The sequence below is a fragment of the Dermacentor variabilis genome, chromosome 3 (assembly GCF_050947875.1).
Source record: "Dermacentor variabilis isolate Ectoservices chromosome 3, ASM5094787v1, whole genome shotgun sequence".
In the NCBI taxonomy this organism is placed as follows: Eukaryota; Metazoa; Arthropoda; class Arachnida; order Ixodida; family Ixodidae; genus Dermacentor; species Dermacentor variabilis.
The window spans coordinates 223,032,691-223,055,009 of NC_134570.1; the positions used below are offsets into that span (position 1 = coordinate 223,032,691).

General features: G+C 46.2%; 1 protein-coding gene across 1 annotated transcript in view; it reads right to left on the bottom strand.

Moving 5' to 3' along the window:
• Positions 1-15,030, bottom strand: part of LOC142576658 (prostamide/prostaglandin F synthase-like) — a 49,169-nt gene extending 34,139 nt beyond the window's left edge. Inside the window, exons 1-4 of the mRNA XM_075686883.1 lie at positions 14,587-15,030; positions 12,860-13,064; positions 4,187-4,238; positions 2,056-2,119 (exon numbers count right to left, since the gene is read on the bottom strand). Coding sequence (XP_075542998.1) covers positions 2,056-2,119; positions 4,187-4,238; positions 12,860-13,064; positions 14,587-14,730 — 465 coding nt within the window. The 5' untranslated portion in view covers positions 14,731-15,030. The remainder of the gene's footprint in view (positions 1-2,055; positions 2,120-4,186; positions 4,239-12,859; positions 13,065-14,586) is intronic.
• Positions 15,031-22,319: the final 7,289 nt, after the last annotated feature.

Below are 22,319 nucleotides of genomic sequence, written 5' to 3' on the forward strand. Positions count from 1 at the left end.
GACACTAAAAAGAGAATATTAATGCCTAAGCATTCTTTGATGAGCTCCCCAGCCCTGTCATGCAAAAAGTATAATGCCTTGTATCTGCACAAAAATGCATAATTTGCAAAGTTAATAAGACATTTAATCATTATGATAGTGTAAATCTAGATGACTGGTTGCTTTTAAGCAAAAAGGAACAATTTAAAGCAAGCAAATAAAATAAAACAATAATACCCATAGATACACAGGGCTCCTTAGAAAATGCATCGGGAAGTTTATGTAGTAAGGGTGGGCCAAGTGAAATTTTGGGGTAAGCCAACTTGAAATTTGGGTTGGGTTAACTTGAACTTTGCAGTTGGACGAATTTAAATTTGGCTGTGAGCCAACTTGAAATTTGTTGGTGGGCTAACTTAAGAGGAAGCTTTAGCTCGGGCCCAACTCCAACGCGGCCTATTCAAATACATGTAAAACGCAAAAACGTTTTTATGAGATAACCCCTGGACCTATTTTGATGAAATTTGTCGCATTTGAAAGAGAAAGTTAAATTCTAGTGACTGTTGGAAGCGGAATTTCGATTTAGGGCTTGAATTTTCTTGAAACGATTTTCAAATATTTGACCGTTTGAAAAAAATAGAATCACGAAGTTTACAAATTCATAGCTCTGCATCAAGAACTGATATCGTGGTTCTGTAAATGGCATTCATTAGATCATTCAAAGCGGACAAATTCAATATGTCATTTTACATCTTACGTGAATTTGTTACGTTGGTTACAACGGTTTTGCAAAAGTTGTATTTCCCTATGATTAAATTTTTTTCGATATTCATGTGTAACATATCAATTTTGTCCGCTTTAGATGTACTATTAGATGCAATTCACAGAATTGTATTACCATATTTAGTGGTTAAGTTACAGAGTTGTAAACTTGATAGTTTCGTTTTTTGAAAATTTCCGATTTTTGCCAATTTTTAATAAAAAATTGACAATCTAACTCAAAAATTCGAAACCAACAGTCACTAGATTTTAAGTTTGTCTTTTAAATGCAACAAACCTCGTCAAATTTGGTGCAGTGGTTGCCGAGAAAAACGAATTCTCCTTTTACATGTATTTAAATAGGAGCACTCGAGCTAAAGCTTCCTCTTAAGTTACACGGTGGGCAAACTTCAAATTTGAGGGTGGCCCAACTTAATTCGGGGGTGTGTCAACTTAAACTTGGGGATTGGTCAAAATGAAGTTTGGGGGTAGGCTTACTTAAATTTGGGGATAGGCCAAGTTGAAATCTGGGGGTGGGCCAGCTTGAAATTGGCATGTGGGCCAACTTAAATTGAGAGGGTGGGTCAACGAAGTTTGGGGGCAAGAGTGGCCAAACTGAAATTTGGGGGCTGGCCAACTTACATTTAGGGGTGGGCCAACTTCAATTTTGGGGAGGCCCTACTTGAAATTTGGGGTAACAGTTCTGTGGAAACCCACAGGGTTGAGAGAAGTAATTAATAAAAGGAAAATCGTACATCCACCCGTTCGTAGCAAATGCTACAAATTTGGGGTTGGCACAAGTGAAATGTTCGGTTGGGCCAACTTGAGATCTTTGGGTCAGACTCAAGTTAGGCTCAGAGACGTGTCGATATCTGCAATGTCATGCCAAGCTGGCGCTAGAGCTTCAGGGCAGTGTCACCACCCGCTTTCCATTTACACGTCTTCTGGTCAGCTGAGCCGCCTCTCACAACAGGAGTGCAGACTTTGCTATTGAAGGAATGCAATTTAGTAATAAAGCCAAAGTTTATTTTTGCGGGTGTGTGTTACTTTTAATCTCTCTTTAGTACAAAAGAGGCTTATATTAACCATCTCCATAATCAGAGAAACCGAAGCCTTCATCATAATATGGAATAAAATGATGCTGGAGTTTAGTGTTTCATTTTCCTAAATGTCTCTCCAAAACATGAATTGCACACTCATGCAGGTTAGCAACAGGACATGCTACACACTCATATATACTCATACATACTTTGTGAGTGTAAGAAAAAAAATTTAAACCAAAGAGACAAATTATGCCAAACAAAAGGACAGTCAACACACCTCAGCAGCTTTGGCTCTTGATGAAGATGTTAGGATTGCAGGAATGATGGTGAACCAGCTGAACCTGCATGGTAAACACAATGGCACTGCAGGTGGAAGCTTGCAGACATAATAGCAGCACTGCTGTCTGAGAAGGACGTATCAGTGAAAAAGTTTGCATTTCACCTGGAAGCAACAGCACAAAGAGGAATCGGTACAGAAAAAGAGAAAACAAGCAATAACCAATGGGGTTTCACGAAATGCATAAAGCATGAAAATAATCGGGTAACAAAGGGCACAATATTCTGTCATCAAAAACCATATGAATTCCCAAGAGACAATTACTACAGCACAGTACACATTATGCAGAGGTTGTGGGATTGGCTTCCACTGGAAGCAAGTTGTCCTTTTGTCCACTTTAATTTCCCTTTTTCTTATAATTTCTATACTTCAGTTAAAAAGACCCTTCATTTTTCCTATGCATTCTCTGGCTTCATTGCACGTTTGCCTCCCGTGATTGTTACTAATGAAATGCACAACTTACACGAACTGTAAAAGATACAGCAACTCAAACTATAAACAGACGTCCAAATAACATACTTTTACCCTGTGAAGACACAGTGAAAGTGACGATACATTAACTCGAAGGAGCTCCTACTTTTTACGAAACTCTTACAGTGGCAGGGAGGCTACTTTTTTTTACTCGGAAGGATGTAGTGTGATGATTACAAACCTACTACCCCGGCTGACAGTGACACAGTATGGAGCAGTAGGCATTGAATGTAACTGAACAAAGACATGCAGATTTATTGCAAGGTCATCATAAGTGTCATGAGCCAATAAAGGAAGAAAGAAAGAAGAAAAAAGCAGAAGATAAGACACGAGGAGTCGATGGCTAAAATAAAGAAAAAGAAGATAGAAAATAGGAGCGTACGAATAAAAAGAAATACAATATGAAAGAAGAAGAAGCGCAAAAGTGCACGCGCAGCTACGTGGCCAATGGGAGAAGGGACACATAGCCGAAGAGAGCGGCCCAGCTACGCTATGGGACGAAGGCGAGGAGAAGGGGCTGGAGGCCGAACAGGATGGGTGGATCGTGGAGAGGGCCAAAACCCAGTGAAAGCAGTTCTTCAGCTGCCGAAGCCACGACCCGCGAGCTGAGTGGACCTCCCACCGGAAGCAGCAGCTACAAGCTGACGGCACCGTTTACTGGATTCCCTGCAGCTACAATCTGCAGCTTGCGGAGTTGACCGGGCGATCAGGCGCCTAGGGCACTCCAACCTTCTGACCCCCTGACCAGGCCAACCGCGGACCAAACGTCGGACACAGCGACGTCGAGTCTACGACACATCGGCGGGCCCAACGGCGTGTCGTCGGAAGCAGCAACGACGAGGTGACTTGGACACGTCGATAGACTTTACGTAAATATTTTCAACTTCATATTACGTCGTGTGCGAGGACTTAAGACAATATTTTCAATTAACTAGCTTTGTATAGTTTCTCGTATGTCAGGGTTTTGCCATTGGGTTGGCAACAGGTGCTTTCTGGATATATGTATTTTTCTTATGCTCATGCCCCATAAAGGCTTCTCCTGACTTAAATGTTCCTTGTGTCGTGTTTACCACCCTGAGACCGTGACAATAAGGTCTTATTTGTTAGGTCTTATTTATTAGGTCTTATTAGGTCTAAATAAGGTCTTATTTATTAGCCATATCATAAGAAGCCAACAAGCCTATACGACAACAAGTTATTGTTGCTGTGACTACTCTTCTGCAATATGACACCTTATAATGTCAACCTTATGGACAAAGCAAGTGCACAGAGATTTCAGTTCAAATTATTATTCATTATTGTGCAGCATTTGCGGGGTGCTAGCTTTACCAGGTCTTTATCATTCTCCCGATTTTGCACAGGTCTACAAAACACATGTGTGCCTCTTGAACGGCTGCTGCTGTTTGAAACTAAGGATTCAAAAGGCTGTTGCTGCAATAGTGTAGGAGGCTATGGTGTAGGGGAGGACAAGGCCTTCAGAAATCGGACACTCAACATATCAGTCATGTGCCACGATAATTCTCCTGCACGAACTCCCTCACTGCTTTTGCATGTGGCAGACAACAGGTGTTTCATCTGGAATAATGCAAACACAGCTCACCTCTTGTACTGAAGGGCCTTGTATGCATTCCTCTCTTCATCAACGTAGAGTTCTAAAGGAAACAATGTAAAAGCACTGAGAGGACGCAAGCAGCAGCATGTGTGCCCACCATGCTGGACACATGGCACAGTATGTTCTAAATGGGTGATGCAATGTCACAAAAGCTTTCTGTTTCCTAAAAAAAAAAAGCCATGCTTAAGCTCTCACATTTTCGTCAGCAGTGATAAAGGTACTATGGTGTGCTTAGTTCTGTTCAACATAGAATTTATGCTTAGAGCACACACTGCACCTACAAAAATCACAGTTGAAGCTGTCGCATGTCTTTTAAATAACCTTAAGCTATCTACATCCTGTGGTGTCGACGGCACCAATTCTAAAATTATCAAAAACACCATTTCTGTGTCTGGCCCGATTCTGTTCCACAACTTCAGACAATCAGGCATGCTGCCCACAGATTGAAAAATAGCAAAGCTGAAACCCATATTTAAACCAGGTTATAATTATTCACTGGAAAGCCATCGTTAGGTTTTGAAGAACTGCTTAAACCAGAGATCTTTAATGACTAGTGTGCAACATTCTACCTTATCATTTGCACATGTTTAAAAAATAGAGCAATACTATCTGCATCCAGTATCAGGACCAGTGCCATTGCAAGCCTACTGGGAAAAGGTGTAGGATGTATCAAGGCCTTTAGCCAAAATAGTAGCTACCATATTTATTCAAATACGAGGCGAGGTGTTTCCCCAGAATCCTTAGCTGTGAAGTCACCTCCCGGCATAAATGCAAGGCTGATAAATTCAGTTACTACTTGAATATCCAGGCGGCAGTGCCACATTTCCAGTGATCCAGATTTTAGATAGCAACTAAAATTGTAGCAACTCACAAACCTTGGCAGATAAGGCAGTACTGTACTTTTATGCGTATAATCCACACCGAGAATTCGAAAAATTAACTGTAAGAGCTGGGTGTGAATTATATGGGAATTTTCCCTTGAGGTGTGACTTCATGGCAGCAAAGAACTAGAAAAACGGAGGTTAACCAAGGGGCCCAATTTTTTATTAGTCATATCATAAGAAGCCAACAAACACTGACACCAAGGGCAACATAGGGGAAATTACTTGTGCTGAATAAATGAAATAAAGAAACGATAAATTAGCGGAAATTAAAGTGGATGAAAAAACAACTTGCCGCAGGTGGGAGCCGAACCCACAACCTTCGCATTTCGCGTGCGATGCTCTACCAATTGAGCTACCGTGGCACCGCTTCCCCATCCACTTTCTTGGGTATTTATGTGTCCTAGTAGAACCCTGGGACTGTTAGCCAGTGCCACCACTCACAAACCTTGGCGGCAGACGTGGAACATCCTTTCTGCCGCAGGCGTCACGAGAATGTGATCTTTTTGGGTGAAGGCAACCGGTCAATAAACCCACACATGCTACCTGAACGCATGTTGCTGGATTCGAGACCCTCATTATGTAATAAATGAGAAGAAAGGGGGTTAACTGACGGGCCAGATTTTTTATTTGTCATATCATAAGAAGCCAACAAACACTGACACCAAGAACAACACAACCTTCGCTCGAAGGTTGTGGGATTGTTCCTCACCTACAGCAAGTTGTTTTTTTATCCACTTTCATTTCCATTAATTTATCGTTTTTTTTATTTAATTTATTAAGTACAAGTGATTTTCCCTATGTTGTCCTATGTTCATTTTCCATCCTCTGGAAGATAATGAAATTGGTGGACGAATGTTTCGGTGGATTCAGAGCTATCTGTTCAAAGGATCCTTCTCTGTGCAAAGTGCAGATGGCCGAAATGCTGACCATTACACTTGCCGTGGCATCCCGCAGGGCGGGGTTCTTAGCCCAACTTTGTTCAACATTGCAATCCTTGGACTTGCTGACCTTCTACCACATACTGTCAACCTTTCCATATATGCTGATGACATATGCATATGGGCCTCAGCAGTTATAAGTCCCCAGGTGCGTGCACGACTCCAAAAAGCAGTGACCCTAACATCATTGTACCTGCGTGCTCAAGGCCTCAGCATTTCGACCGACAAGTGCCCCTTAGTCACTTTTACCCACAAGCTTTTACCCACCTGGTACCCCATTTCTGTTGACCACCAAACAATTTCATATGCACTATCTCACCGATTCCTAGGCGTTAATATATTATCGACAGAGGCCTTTCACAGAGCCCCTACAGCTCATATTTGAAGAATAGGCTTACCTCTATCGTCCGTATACTAAGGTTTCTTGCTGGTAAAATGTGGGGCACATCCGTGGCATCTATGCTTCAACTATACAGGATGCTTTTCCTAGGATACTGATACTGCTGATCCGAACATGAGCGAGGACAAGAAACTATGCCATCTAATGCGGGGCGTAAAACAGGAACTGTCCGCAGGGTTGGTTCGGAGCCCGCCGCGCACCGTCGCTGAGTTTCGTTCTGAGGCGACAACAATGGAAAGCATGTTGCAACAGTGATCAAGGATGTACAGCTGAGAAGTGAACATCACCTCTGTAGACGCAGTTCCAGCCATCATTGGAAACAGCGTGGAGGTCATGTGGGAGCTCGTGCGATCTGTAGTGTGACAAGAGCTTCAGAGGCTACGGCTTGACCGCAACGCTCCAACGCTCTCTTCGCTGGCAGACGTGATTCGCGAAGAGGTCAGACAGGTGGTCCAAGAACCACAGCGCAGTGCGCAGCCCCAAGCACTACTACTGCGCCAGCTGAGGGTCTCGTATGCCGATGTGCTGCGGCAAACTCCCGGAGGTGCTGACATCACAGCCACTTCCTCTATAAATAGCTCGATGCCTTGAAATATACTGCCACCACCCGAGAGAAGATTTAGGAAGGCTGACGTATGGCGCACTCCTGACTAAATACCTGTCTGGTACCACTGTGGTACCAGAGAGGTACCACAGTGGTATCTGGCCACCTGTACAGAATGTGCTACTATCACCAGGCAGGGCTTCGAGGTTTTCCGGTGAACGCACCTTGCCCTCGAAATGGTGAGCATCCATTTGAAATCGAAGAGTACCTGTCTACTCGTCAAAGCTCCCCATACGCCTACCAGCAACACCAACCTCGATCAACAGCGCCGTTGAGGCATTGGTCACCGAGCCCCCGCCCGTCATCAAGCTCCCCAAGACGCCGTTCACAGAGCCCGCGTCGGGAAAACTAGAGTTAGCGACCTCGGGAGGTAAGGCCGCTGCCAACGTGAAAAGAGAAGAACCTCCATCGATGACTCCGAACGACAATGAGGGACTCAGAAACCAGTGCCGTAAGAGCGACGTTGCTTCCGACTTACGTGTGTTTGTTGACGGTTACGAAGTAGACACGTTAGTGGATACACATGCAGATTACTCGGTAATATGTAGTGAGCTCACCAGGAAAATGAAGAAAGTGCTGACTCCTTGGAAAGGACCACAAGTTCACACTGCAGGAGGAAACCTCATCGACCCAAAGGGCAAGTGCACGGCTAGAATAGGAATACGAGTGCTCAAGATACTTGATTATTGGCATGGACTTCTTGCAGGATAATGGTGCTGTAGTCAACTTGCGGAAATCATGTGTTTCCTTTTCAAAGTATGCTGTCGCAGCATTCAATACGGAAGAAAGGTTTGATGCCCTTTACATAGCCGATAACGACGTGATGCTTCCTCGGAGATCCAGCGTAGCCGTTGCAGTAAGAAGCGACGCGTTCAGTGACTACAAAGGAATTGCAGATAGCAACACCAGTCTCCTACTCGTAAAAGGGGTCTGCATGGCAAGAGGCATTGTTCAGCTGCATGGCGGATGTGCCAACGTTTTCCTCCCTAATTTTGGAAATTAGGTGCAAGATGTCACGAAAGGAACTGTTATTGCCAGCCTTAATAACTTTGTCCAAGTTACAGATCTCAGCATTCCAGAAACTTCACCATTGAATTTCCAAGATGTGGATTCTGTCCTTGCAGCCATCGACATCGAGCCAGGTCTATCGCCCAGACAGAAGGAGCAAATAGAGACCCTCGTAAGAGAATTCGCCGAATGTTTTTCAGTGTCATCCAAAGTCTGGCGGACATCTATTGCCAAACATTGTATAATTGTCGACGAATCAGTGAGGCCTAGTTGCCAGCATCCCTACTGAGTGTCACCAAAAGAGAGAGAAGCCATCGGAAGTCAAGTTAGGAAATTCTTAAAGACGACGTAATTCAGCCGTTGGCAAATCCATGGGCATCGCCTGCGGTACTTGTAAGAAAAAAGGACCAGACCTTGCAGTTCTGCATTGATTACTGAAAGCTGAACGCCATCACAAAGTCGGATGTGTACCCACTTCCAAGAGTCCATGACACCCTAGATAGACTTCGAGATGCTAAATTCTTTTCCTCCCTGGACCTCAAAAGCGGCTACTGGCAGATAGAAGTGAACAAACGAGATCGTAAAAAGACCGCGTTTGTGACGCCAGATGAACCGTACAAGTTCAAAGTGTTTCCATTCGGCCTTTATTCCGCACCTGCCACATTTCAGCGGATGATGGACACTGTGCTCACCGGTCTCAAATGGCAAACCTGTCTCATTTATCTTGATGATGTCTTGGTTTTTTCTACCACCTTCGAGCAACATGTAGAACGACAGCGGGCTGTGATGAAAGCTATTAGATCAGCAGGTCTGACGATAAGACCACAGAAACGTCATTTCGGCTTTTGCGAGCTTCTTTTCCTCGGCCATCTCGTCAGTTCAGAAGAACAAAAAGGCTGTTAGGCGATTCTTAGGACTTTGCGCCTACTACATACGCTTTGCCAAAAATTTTTCAAGGATCGCCGAACCACTAACGCGGCTAACAAAGGAAGACGCGCCTTTCGTCTGGTTGAATTAGGAGGAGAATGCTTTCAATGAGCTCCGAAAGCATCTTCAGAACCACCCAGTTCTTGCTCATTTCGACGAGGAAGCCGAAACTGATATTCACACAGACGCAAGCAATTTAGGCCTCGGTGCCGTACTCCTTCAGTCGCAAAACAGAGAAGAATGAGTCATTGCATATGCTAGTTGAACACTTTCGAAGGCTGAGGTGAACTGCTCAGCAATAGAAAAAGAATGCCTCGCGGTGATATGGGCCATCAGCAAGTTTAGACCACACTTATATGGCCGACCATCCCAAGCTATCAGCAACCATCATTCATTGTGCTGGCTGGCGAATCTCAAAGACCCATCTGGACGGCTGGCAAGATGGAGTCTGCAGCTGCAGGAATACGATATAACGGTCGTACACAAGTCTGGTCGCAAGCACAGTGATGCTGATTGCTTGTCACGTGCACCGATTCAATACACGGAATCTACGCTTAGGGAAAATAAACAGGATTGCCTGTTCCTAGGAGCTGTGACAACATCGCAAATGGCTCAGTATCAGTGATCTGACGCGGAGTTACGCCTGCTCATTGATTACCTAGAAGGACACCCTGTCAACATTCCATGAGCTTTTGTCCGTAGCTTGTCGTCGTTCGTCCTGAGAAATAATGTCCTGTACAAAAGAAATTTTGAACATAGTGCAGAGACATTTCTGCTCGTCGTACCTTCAAAGTTACGACTCGAGATATTGGAAGCATGCCACGATGACCCATCAGCAGGACATTTAGGAGTGAGCAGAACATTCGCACGCATCCGCATGAAGTATTACTGGCCAAAGTGATTGAATTCTGTGCAACACTACGTAAGAACCTGCTGGGACTGCCAAAGACGTAACATACCACCATTCAAGCCAGCAGGTCTCTTATAACCAATACAGCCTCCGGAAACTCCATTCACACAAGTGGGAATGGACTTACTTGGCCCCTTTCCCACATCGTCATCAGGAAAGCATTGGATCGTAGTTGCAACTGACTACCTAACTCGATATACCGAGACATTCTCTTGCCAAGGGAACAGCCAGTGAAGTAGCTCATTTTTTCGTAACTAACATAGTACTACGGCATGGCGCTCCTAAAGTTATCATCATGGACCGAGGAACCATATTTACTGCCCATTTGACGCAGTCCATCATGAAATTGACGCACACCAGTCACCGAAAAACCACCCCATATCATCCGCAGACAAATGGACTGTCTGAAAGACTTAACAGAACACTGACTGATATGTTGTCAATATATGTGGACATGGAGCTCTAAACATGGGACAGGATACTACCGTACGCAATGTTCGCATACAATACCGCTGTGCAAGAGACGACTCAAATGACACCTTTCCAACTCGTTTTTGGCCGGACCGTCACCACAATTTTAGATGCAATGCTACCTGTAGATGAGACCTCCGAAAATGACCATGACATCAGCGACTTCACACAAAGAGCTGAAGAAGCACGGCAGCTGGCGCGACACCGTATTCAGCAGCAACAGCAAACCAATGCAGATCGACACAACTTGCAACGAAGAGACGTCCAGTACGCACCTGGAGACAGAGTATGGGTATGGACTCCCGTACTTATGCGCGGCCTATCTGAGAAGCTTCTTCGTCGTTACTTTGGCCCGTATAGGATAATTCGCCGAATTAGTCCCTTGAACTATGAAGTTGCTCCAGAAGGTCAAGTAACCTCATCACGACGGCGGCATCGAACAGAAATCGTTCATGTAGTCCAAATGAAACCATACTACGACAGACAATAACTGCATCCGCCTAAAAGCATTGCAAATGACAGCCTAGAAACCACCGCCTTCTGTATGAGCATTGGGACGATGCAAGGGGGACAATGACACAAGATGATTTAAAATTATGCGCACGAGTTGCCTCTTGCGTCTGTTCAGTTGTTTACTGTTACCTGCGAAAGATAGCGGCAGTGAAGCGGGCAACACTGGCTCACAAGGCATGCGCAATCGGAGCAACGTGTCATCAGTGCGAGACACAAGGGAAGAAGAAGAGGTGCGGGACTCTTGTGAAAAAACTGTGGACATTGTAGCGAGGCTCTCGCTTAGCTGTTTGTCGGGCACAAGTTCACCCAACGTAAAGTGATTAAAGTACGGTCACTCAACTGTGCATTACAATATAAATGACCTTCCCGACACTGTTACTTCCAATATAAAGTTGTTTGCTGACGACTGTGTTGTTTGTCGTGAAATAACTAACGAATCTGACTACTCTGTCCTCCACTCTGACTTAGACAATATTTCGAACTGGTGCAGCAAATGGTTCATCAGTCTCAATACTAATAAATGCAAGAGTATGACATTCTCTCGCCGTTCTAACCCCAGTGCATTTCTTGCTTATAAAATTGATGGCACATTACTAGAGCATGTTACTTCTTATAGGTATGTTTGTGTGCAGATACCAAACGACCTCTCATGGCATACTCGCATTAAGTATATCATTAATTAATTATCATTAATTGCGCACTAGTATACCTATGCCACAATTTTTCTGAAGCACCAAGGCATTTAATATTATTACTGTATCAAACACAGATTAGACCTAAACTCGAGTATGCATCTGCTGTCTGGCATCTGGGCTTAAGTAGCCTTGCAGATACAATAGAATCTGTTCAGGAATTGTTTCAGCTTGCTTTATTGTATCAAACTATTCCCGTACTGCCAGTGTTTCACTGATGAAACCTAATCTTGGCCTTCCTAACTTGCTCTTAGGAAGAAAAATATTACGTCTTTGTCTCCCATTAAGTTTTTTTCTTGAACCAGTCATTGAAATGAGAACTTTTATCACAGCCATCATATTTGCCATCCCACACTTATCACCGGTATAAAGTCACCATTTGTTTTTGCCATACTAACCTGTTTCAGGATTCATTTATACCCGAGACCCATTCAGTATGGAACCACCTTCCTAGCACCATCACCAACATTGAAGATGCACAGTTAAAGGCCACCGTCGTTGAACACTTCTTGGAATAACCTGTGCTGCTATTTGTTAATCCTGTTTCCTCTTATATATGTACAATACTGTTGCTTATGGTATTGTCATTAAAGACCTCTGTTACTGACCTCTGTCAGAATAACCTGCTCAGTCAATTATTAGTTTTCTATTTTATTTCATATATAACAATGTTGTTTCAGTTATTACAATTGTAAGAACACAGTTTACGCCCCTCTATAATGCCTTTTGGGCCCCGAGGGTATTCAAATAAATAAATAAATGAATAAAGTGCATGAGAAAATAATCACTCAAACCAGGGTGGTATGATATAGGAGAAATTAATTCTGGGTGTGTATGAAAAAATTAAGTCCAAGGTTTTCTAGGATTCATTTGTAATCCTTATCAGTTGTCTCACAAGCTGCGTGAAATGGAAGCAATGGTTGGACATATCTAAGAACTGACTGGCACTGGGTGGAAGATGAGCTTATTATAGGAAAAACACCGGACCATACCTGGGAAATTGAAATCCCCTAAGAGAATGACCGTGCAGGAAATATACTCTTAGTATCATCTCTTTATTTATAAAGAAACCCCCACATGGACCTTCAAAATGTGACACCATGTGTACTTCAAATGATGGAATTTCTTTTGATACAGCAATCAATGTGCCACCACCAGGTTTTCCCTCTGGATTGCAATAGTACACATTGTAATGTTTACTGGTGTGAAAGATTTCATTGTTGGAAACTGTCGAGCTCCACCACATTTTGGTTAGTTGCTTTTTGTCCAGAGGAAGCGGACAGTATTAGCCATGCAAGCAGCGAGTGGGTGTACCTCCTTTAAAGTATTCGCCTTGGCGAAAATCATCGAGGCCAATGTTCTCATGGCCAATGCCAACAAGGCGCACACCAGCGGCATCCAGTTGCGGCTTGATGCGGCTGAGGCGAACAGCGTCCAGGCGGCAGAAGGGGCACGCCCAACGGCGGAAGAACATGAGCACGCATGTCTGCTCACGCCACAGCGACTCCACCGTCACGCTCTGCGGCACAAGCATGCAAGTCAAAGAGGAACGAGTTTGGGGACAAAATTGCGCTAATGACCATTCATACATCAAGGATGCCTTGAAATGCAATCACTCACAAAAGAGGACATACAGATTGACTGACGCAACAATCGATGCAATGAAAATGTGGGCCAACAGCACAAGTCCTAATTGCCAACCACTAAGTAGTGGTAATTAGTTGGCAGCCTTCAGAAAGGTGCCCTTTGTTGCTAAACCTTTATGCTGTGTTTGAGACAGTAGTAGTGAGCACATGCTAGCACACGTACAAGTATTTCAGTTAGAATTCTGGATTCAGGACCAGTTACATTATACAGAATGGACAGCCACAGTCATTTTATGCCCCTTAATTGTTTATGCCTACATAGTCCCTGGTGCATTTGATAAAATAAATGTAGTGTCCTTCATGTCGTGTGCATCTCGGGGAACATTTCCCATCTTTGAAGGGCACCACTAACTTGGATGTGGCATTTCATTCACACACACCCACACACACAGCAGAAGGCTTTTCACATAAATTGCACTTAGCAAGATGACAGCTGTAGCAGCATTCCCGCAGATGGTGCTGCACACACATGAATTTGACCTACTTGGTTGGGGGGAGGGCAACTGGATTCTATACCGTTTTACTGTTAGATTTTTGTTCGTCCTTCTTGCATGTCTGCACAATACTACAAGCAGGTTTTCGTTTTCTGTTCTTTTTTTTTGTATGTAAAGGTGTACTGCATTTTTAAGTAAGCTTAACTGGGAACTAGATATAATGCATTTAATTATGCTTGGTTTTATGACATGGCCATACTGAATTAAATGACCATGCATGCTAGGTTCTTTTCAATTCTTTCTTTTTTTCGCACAGGATAAAGTATACGTGCTGCCATTTAACCAGCCGTAACATATCTGACATCCTAGCCGACAGGTAAATGACGAACAATTTTACATGGAAAAGCGGGAGGTCTATCACTAATTTCACCACAACTTTATACCGGTGTCGCACGGTCACTTTCGACCGCGTCCGAGCCCGATCCGGTTCGAAATTCACGACTGCGATTGACTCCCTCCCTCAGTCTACGCAAACGATGCGAGCCAATCGCGACCTAGAAATTCGATCCCGATCGGGCTCTATCGGGATCGAAAGTACGTATGCCTAGCGACACCTGTATTACACACGATCAACCTACAGTGCGAGCCCAGGCACGTCAGCTAGCTAGCTGTCGATCGATTGTCGGCTATGAATAACATCTTGTAGGACCTAACTAAATTGGCACGTCAGCTCGCACTTCAAAAGCATGTTCACAGCGTAGTCAGGACCAAAAAGCTCTCAGATGCCGAATGATGCAGAAAAAATTAAAGACTTTCCTCTCGGCCCAGGCGGCCATCCGGGGGGTAGTTCGCCGAACGGCACAGCGCCCGGCTGCGTAAGCGAGCTGCGCGTACACGCTCGAATATACGCGTCTTTGGCTGCTAATGGAGAATATGAACTTTGAGTAGTTCAGGTTGTCACCTTGCCAGAGCTGACTTCCTTGATGGTGAACTTGCCGATCAGCTGCGCTGCGTTCATCTCTTCGTCAGGCGCCTTCGACACGTCGGCGAAGAGGATCAGGCCTCGGTAGATGAAAGGGAATGACAACCTCATTGCGAAGGCCATACCTTCTCTCTTTCCCGCTCGCTTACGTTGTCTGCTACGCACCAGGAAATAAGCTATACCGGCGAGAACGTAAACACGGACCGTCGTCGCGAGGCACGCGGCCCCAGGGACATATCGCCAAGCGCTCTTTTTTATTTCGGTTTCGATTAGCGTGAAGAAGCCTACGAACTGCGAGAGTAGTAGACGCGCAAATAGCAGAGTGCGGCGTTGCGCACATAATAAAACACGATTTAATTACACCGTGTTTACGCCATAGGAGTAACAAAATGGATATAAAAGCACTGAAATCAAGCTCGAAAGCATACGGAGGAAGAAAATAACTCATTTCCCTCCTCAGCGCCTGGAATACCTCTTGGCAAATCCCCGTGAGTGCATAGAGTTTAAAGGGTAATCTGGCGCCACCGTCTATGGGGGCACCGTGCCTTCATGGGAATGACGGTATATGTATAGTGAACTAAAAGTGGGTAGTGGGGTCAGGGAGAGCCCGCGGGTGTGGCATCTCACGTCGACGCCGCCAGATGGCGCCACTAGAGCATGGGCTGTACGGAACGCGAAACTGAGCATTTTCAACGTAGAGAAAGCCGTAAGCGCTTCGTGTCACGCCGAAAAAAGAAAGCGCGCAGCTCCGTAGCATGTTTTCTGAAAACTTCATCTGAAATTAAGACAAGGCACAGAGAAAGGTGAAAAGACGGACGTTCTTCAAGCTTGCGTGAAAATAAAGCCGACCCAACGAGTGCAGACTAACGGCCGCACAACGATGCGACTGAATTCTAAACTAAAAGCTCGCGAACACCGCAGAAGACGTAAATATGTGAATGGGTAAATTGCTTAATTCATTTGCCATTAACACTTTTTATACAGGTCAGGACCCAATTGCATTACCAAGTTCAAGTGAGCCAAACAATTGCGGCGCGTGTACTAACACATTCGGAACAGAGGCCAGATATGATGAGGTTTTATTCCTTTAACTGCGATTTTGTTTACGAAAGCATATATCCACTGAAAGCTAGGGAGTTAATCCTATGGTGATGCCACTATTATGCGATCGTAGTGGTTACCAGGGATAGAGAAATTTCGTAACACAGCAAAATAAAGGGAACTCGTGGTAGCCACAAACAACTCTTTATTGGTACAAAAGATGGGCAGCTACTCCTTTCTCAAAGTGCATAGCTGCTACGAGAGAGGCACTATGAGGAACGGCTTATCTTCGCGTGCAATTTCTTTTTACGCCGTTCCTGTCGCGATTGGTTGATCCGTTTTACATAGAAGTGCAGCCTGGTCAGCACATAGAACTTCGTCAACTCTTGTGAGCGCATCTTAGTGCTGGCTGCAGCCTAAGGCATAGCCGAAGTTCTCCTTCACTAGCAACATTACATCCACTATGCTGTCACTGCAGAGTTTCTCTCGGCTGAAGAACACAGTGAAGATGTCCTCCAACTTCTTCACTGCCCTGAAAAGCTCCAGCGAAGGATATAACAACCCTCCCTAGTCGCATGTCACAGTGAACTCAGAGTTTCTGCTTTCCGTAAAGGGGGGGGGGGGGGTGTTCCATAAGAAAGGCCTTGCAAGACATGCAGTCATAACACCAGAAACTTTCGAGCAACATATCCTGCCATGTAATGCATTAGACGGTCGTCGCTCTTCTGCTCCACCAACTCTCTGTGCTCAGCAGGAATACTACGAAGCATGCGCTCGGCTGAAGCTAGGTTTCCTTCCTCAATGAGATGGTCGATTGCAGCAGCCCTGGCTTATTGAGCTGGACCATCTTGCGCACTCAGGAGAGAACTCATTTCTCCACTAGCTCCATTAAGGTCAGCATTGCCTGAGCGTACTATTTTCGCAAGGTTATAAAAGGATAGGCAACTAACGACAATTAGAAACTGCGTTGGTGTTGGGTGGACATTAGACCCACACAGTGGCGTAGCTAGGTCGTCTGGCACCCGGGGCCCATAGGTCTTCTGTCACCCCCGCCCCGGATGTAGCCGGCGGAAAGGGTGTCTTCAGACGTATATGACACCCCCCCCCCCCTCCCCACTGGCCCCTTGCACCCGGGGCCCACGGCCCCCCGGACCCCCTGTTGCTACGCCACTGGACCCACATGATTGCCTGACTATACCGAAAAAGTTTTCCAGCGAATCCTGGCTTAACCTGTATGTCATAACATACCTAAATCCCTGGCTGGCAAGATAATCCAGCAGTGATAATGTGCTAGATATCGTCACCCTTAGGCCATCTGCACTTGAATCGCTTAAAAATCCACCTACTCTTTTAGCGTGTTTCGCACACAAACCGCACATGTTTCGTCGAGTTTTTTGTCTTGGCGGTGCAAGTTGCGTTCCCAAATTCGCTGTTTATTAATCTTTCGGCGCGGTGAACGACGGCTGCTTTTCTTTTTTCCACTTATATCCTGTTTCACAGCCGGGAGCGAAGCAGGGTCGCTGTCGTTGACGTTTCGACCTTCCTACTGCTCACGTGTTCGGCCGACTGCGCGCGAAACAGACTCGAACGGTAGGTTAAAACACCAAAAAACAGTCAACGTCGCGAATCAAGCCCGCATGAACAAGCGCGCGAAGCACTTTATTCTATGGCGAAGCAGCGGAGGGAGCCAGCCCACGCGACTACAGCGCCGCCACCGAAATCCGCGTCCCGTCCACACTCGCCGCCTCGCTGCAATGCATAGGGCGCTCCGGCTCCTGAGCCCGCTACCCCCTTCTAGAAGCTCGTGCTGGCTGGTGTTGTAAGAGGCTTCGTCTAAAACGTGGATATGGCTACGCAAATAACGCGTTCTCAAAGTAAAATCTTCATAAAATGTTTCCATTCACCCATATTACATCTTTTCGCAGGTCCCGATACAGTCGTTGACTATGGGACCTCCTTCTGTATATTATTTGTTTTTACAACCTGTAATCTATAATGAATAAAATCAATTTCAATTTCAATTTCAATTACTCACCCACAATGCATGACCAAGCGAAGAAAAGCAAGAACAGACGACCAACTGTTTCAAAGCGAGCGCAAACCTTGTCGTCTGTCCTTCAATTTAGCGGCCCGCTGATACTTTTTACGTAACATGTAGTCGTACACACAATAACAAGTTCTCATAGTTAAACAAAACATGTTTTCGCGTAATAATAAAGCTAAAACAGCTTTTTACGTGCTGTTTTAGTAGAAAATGAATCATTGTGACAGACGGAACGGTACTTGCTAAGCGCGTGTTCAAGGTGTCCTGCCTCTACGAGAACGATGCCAACCCGAAGTCACAACATACCGGCATTCCCATGCATACCACAGCGCAGCAGCGCCAGATTTCCCTCTAGGTAACGTAGTGAGAAACTCTATGCGTGAGTGGGTATGCGCCACTCATCAAGGTCCCCCCCCCCCCCCCCCATCATCATCATTACCTCACTGACGCCTTGTATGACGCCATGGGAAGCAAGAGAGCGCGTGAAACATGCAGTTTCCGACAATATTATATGAAGCTCTATGGCGGGAACCAGAGGGAACTTACAGGGACTGACAGAGAGTAGCACAGTATGAAAGGCTTACACAGAGTTTGACGGGGAGACACATCTTAGATGACATTGGAATAACCTACAAAGCACAGCACTGAGTGCGGAGAGACATCCCAAGGAAAGTACCGGCTTGGGTAGTATTGAGCCCTGGCTGTGGCGAAGCACGTTTCTAGCCCGAGTTTTGCGTCGATTCACACTTTCGTTCTGCCCCGTTGCGAGTGCGAAAAGGCTCGTCACTTCTCACAGACCACGCCGACCACGCTGCGAGCTAGCCGCAGCCCATAGTTTAACGGAAACGGACTCTCCGTGAGACGTAATATGCTGGAAGCAGAAGGAATCGGCGACGCCGATCCGGAGAGACCTAGGTCAGCCTTAAAAAAGCGTCACCGTCGTTACTTCTGCGTCGTGGGCTGCCATGAACAAGAAGGCCTGAATCCCAACATCAGATTCTACCGTTTTCTTTCAAGGCCTCAGGAAGCGGAGCGTCGGGAGCGCACGGATAGCTGCAGTTCGTGGCGCTGGGTAATTAAGCGAAACTTCGCGCCATATGCTGACTGCTTCGCCTGACTTGAAGCTTGCTTGATTGTCTGTGTTATAAAATTCAGTCTTTTGCACCTACAGTCCCGACGGCAGACCGACATAGCAGCAGGCATGACTGGTGATTCACGATTCGAGACCCGCGGCGGCCACAGCGAGAACTAACAATTCGACTGGTGCGAAGTGGTGAAGTGTCCAGGTGTGTGCACAAATGACCACAAATGGTCGGGCTGATACGGTGACAATTCACTACACCACTGCAAGCAGCACAGGTTAAAGAGTTAGATGTGCTCATCCTTGACCTCAAGCCAGCACGTTGAGGCAGCGCAGCAAGGTAGTATTGATTGCAGCACATTGATGTTCGAGCGCTGTCATTAAAAGCTACATCAAGCGATGAACTGCAAAAGGGCAGCGGATTGGGCGAGTTGGTGTTGCATGGTAACAATAAAATTCAAACAGCGCTAAACGACACGACCAGAATGAGGAGGAGACAAACACAGGCTGCGGCGTGTTTGTCTCCTCGATCATTCTGGTCCTGTGGTTTAGCGCTGTTTGAATTTTATTGTTACCATCAAGCGAGCAGCGCCCGAGCTCGCGCTGCAAGCGCGATTCGCACGTACGTTACTGCGAGCTCATATGCATTGCATCACTTGTTTATCAGTTGCTAAAGGGACAGATGACCGCTACTACAGTGCAAGCATAACTACTTGTCTAGCATGCAGTCAACAAAGATTGCAGGAGGCCTGCCGTTTCGCGGCATGTCGAAAGACCGCTGCCGTCGCGGCGCGTACCGTCGTGCGCTAGAGCAGTCCCGTAAACATGTCTGCTTATCGCTGCTGTGAATTCATTTATAGCAAGCATGTCCTCGCGTTTGTGCGCCTGAATCTAGCAGCGTACAAACCTTACCTGAAGTTCAACTTCGTACGCGACTCGCTTCACTTGCGATTGACACCGCGCTAAAACTTCACCGATTATTTCTGGAACGGCGCACACGTATTCGGCGTTGCATAATTTATTGCCTTCACGCAGCGTGCCACCCCTGAAAAAATCTTCGGCGCCCGATATTCGCTGCAAGCCATGGTACAACAAAACCGAAAGTGGCGGGTCAAAGTGGTGTCAGCGTGCTTTCCGAAGCAGACGACCGAGCTTGGTACTACCCAGTTCAGGACAGAGGGCGCTTTTTAGCACCATTTTATGCCGCGGACGCTCCTGTGTCGAGGCTTCAGCGACTTCGTTCGTAGCTAAGTACTCTTCTTTTCTCTTTATTAACTATTGTTTTTGAAGTGTTTTCTTTTGCATGGAGCAGGAGCGCAAATTTTGAATTCGTGGTAAGCATGGTAAACGTACCGGCTTTGTCTAGGTCTGGCGGTTTCCCTCGTTAGGCCTAGGTGCTAGGCGGGACCTATTTGATAGGCCTATTTAACTATCTCAGCTAGCTCTTCGAAGTGATTTGGCGGACGTGCTCGTTGAGCCTAAGGACGTAGGCCTAGCGATGAAACCAAAGAAAGGGAAGGCCGCGGGGGACGCGGAGCAAGTGCAGTGCGACGAGTGCCTGCGCTGGTGCTCCCTCGACGAGACCAGTTTCCAGAGCTTAGCAGACGCGGAGGGGTCTAGCTTTACGTGCAGGCTGTGCGAAGGGGTCAGGGAAGCAGTCCAAAAACTGGAAGGAAATTGGACAGCTAAGTTCGAAGAGCTGAAAGCAGACCTGAGGGAGGAGCGGGATAAGCGGGTAGCCTTGCAGGCGAAAGTCGACGAGTTGGTCAAGGTGGAAGCGGTCCAGGCCGCGCAATTAGTAAGAAGCGTGGCCGAGCTTGGAGAAGAGAGGGAAAGGAGAGCAGAACTGCATAGGCGGCTCGATGCGCTTGACACGTGGGCAGCGGGGGATGATGGGCCGCGGGACACCCAGCCGGTGGCAAAAGCACAGAAAGTAGGGTAGACCCTACAGGCGAAGTGGGAGGAAGGGAGCCAGAGCAAGCGGGAGTCGGCTCGCCGCCGGTGAATCGGTGTAGTTATAGTGAAGCAGCGCAACACGCCCCGAGCGAGGCGACGCTGCAGCCACAGGGGCGCCAGCGAGCGCGAGGAGAGGAGGGGAACAAGCTAACCCCAAGGAATGAGCTCGTAGCCAATGATAAGCACAACCTGGAAGTTAGGAGGGAGGGAAAGAATGCCCTAGTACTTATCGGTGGTGATTCAAATATGAGGAGGTGCAAAAGAGCTATAATGGAGCGTGCAAAGGGTGATAAGCGGGTAGCAGTCGGGACGTTCCCAGGCAGGACAATGGACGCAGTACAGAGAGAAACAGAAAGCGTGCTTTCTGAGAATGTTGCAGAGCGCAATTTGGTAGTGGTAGCGGCGGGGCTAAATGATGTGTTGAATGGTGAAGCTGCAAAAGTAGTGGAAAGATTAGCGGAGGGAGTTGACGATTTAAGGGCGATAGCACAGCAAGTCCAGATCGTGGTATGCACAGTGCCGGAGGTGCAAGGAAGGAACGGAGCAATTGCCAAGGACGTTGTGGCTGTTAATCGTGAGATAAGAAAGCTAAGCCAGGAAAAAGGATTTGAAGTGGCAGACATAAACAGAGAAGTGCATAGAGCAGGCTTTGGCGGAGGCTTTACAAGAGATGGCATCCACTTTAATGGAAGGCCAGGAGCCGAGATCGGTTGGCGCCTCGCAGGTCGGGCAGTAGCTTTTTTAGGGGGTCCGCTGAGCCTCAGGGTGTAGGAGTAGGTAGAAACAGTGTAGAAAGTGCAACAATAGAGGCTGACGCCAATAAAATGGCCACTAGGAGGTCCAGGAAGAAAACTACAAAGAAATTTAACACCAGGATCAGGTACATAAACATGCAAGGCGGTAGAAAGAGAGCGAGGTGGTTAGAAATAGAACAGCAGTTAAAGGACGAAGAAGTAGGTGTATACGCGCTATGCGAAACACATCTCAGGGATTTAGAAGACCCACCGTTTATTGAAGGCTACGTCTGGGAAGGGAGCAATAGAACAATAACGGAGAGGAAGGGAGGAGGAGTAGGTATGCTCATACACCAAGGAACAAATTGGCAAAGAATAAAGTTAACTTGCAAAGAACATGTCTGGGTGTCAGGTACAATTGCCGGTAAAGAGACATAGGAGTAGTTTATTTAGGGACAGGGGACAAATGCAGGCAAGAGAACAAAGATCTAGTGAAGTGTCTCGATGACGATATAAAGCAGTTTGGAGAAGGTGCCGATATTTGTCTGCTGAGTGACATGAATGACCACATCGAGGATCTGGATGGATACACAGATTGTAATGGGAAGTTGATGCTAGACGTCTGTGAGCGACACAACCTAGTTATAGTAAATAGAGAAACTAAGTGTGAGGGACAAATCACGTGGGAGTCCCGTAACAGACAAACGACCATTGACTACTGCTTAATGTCGCAGGGGTTGTATAGCAAGCTCGCAATAATCGAAATAGACGAAGAGGGGAAGTACAGCCTCGGAAGTGATCATAAGCGTATTAGTCTTCAGTTGGGAGCCCTACTCAAAAGAGAAATGCAGGGAAG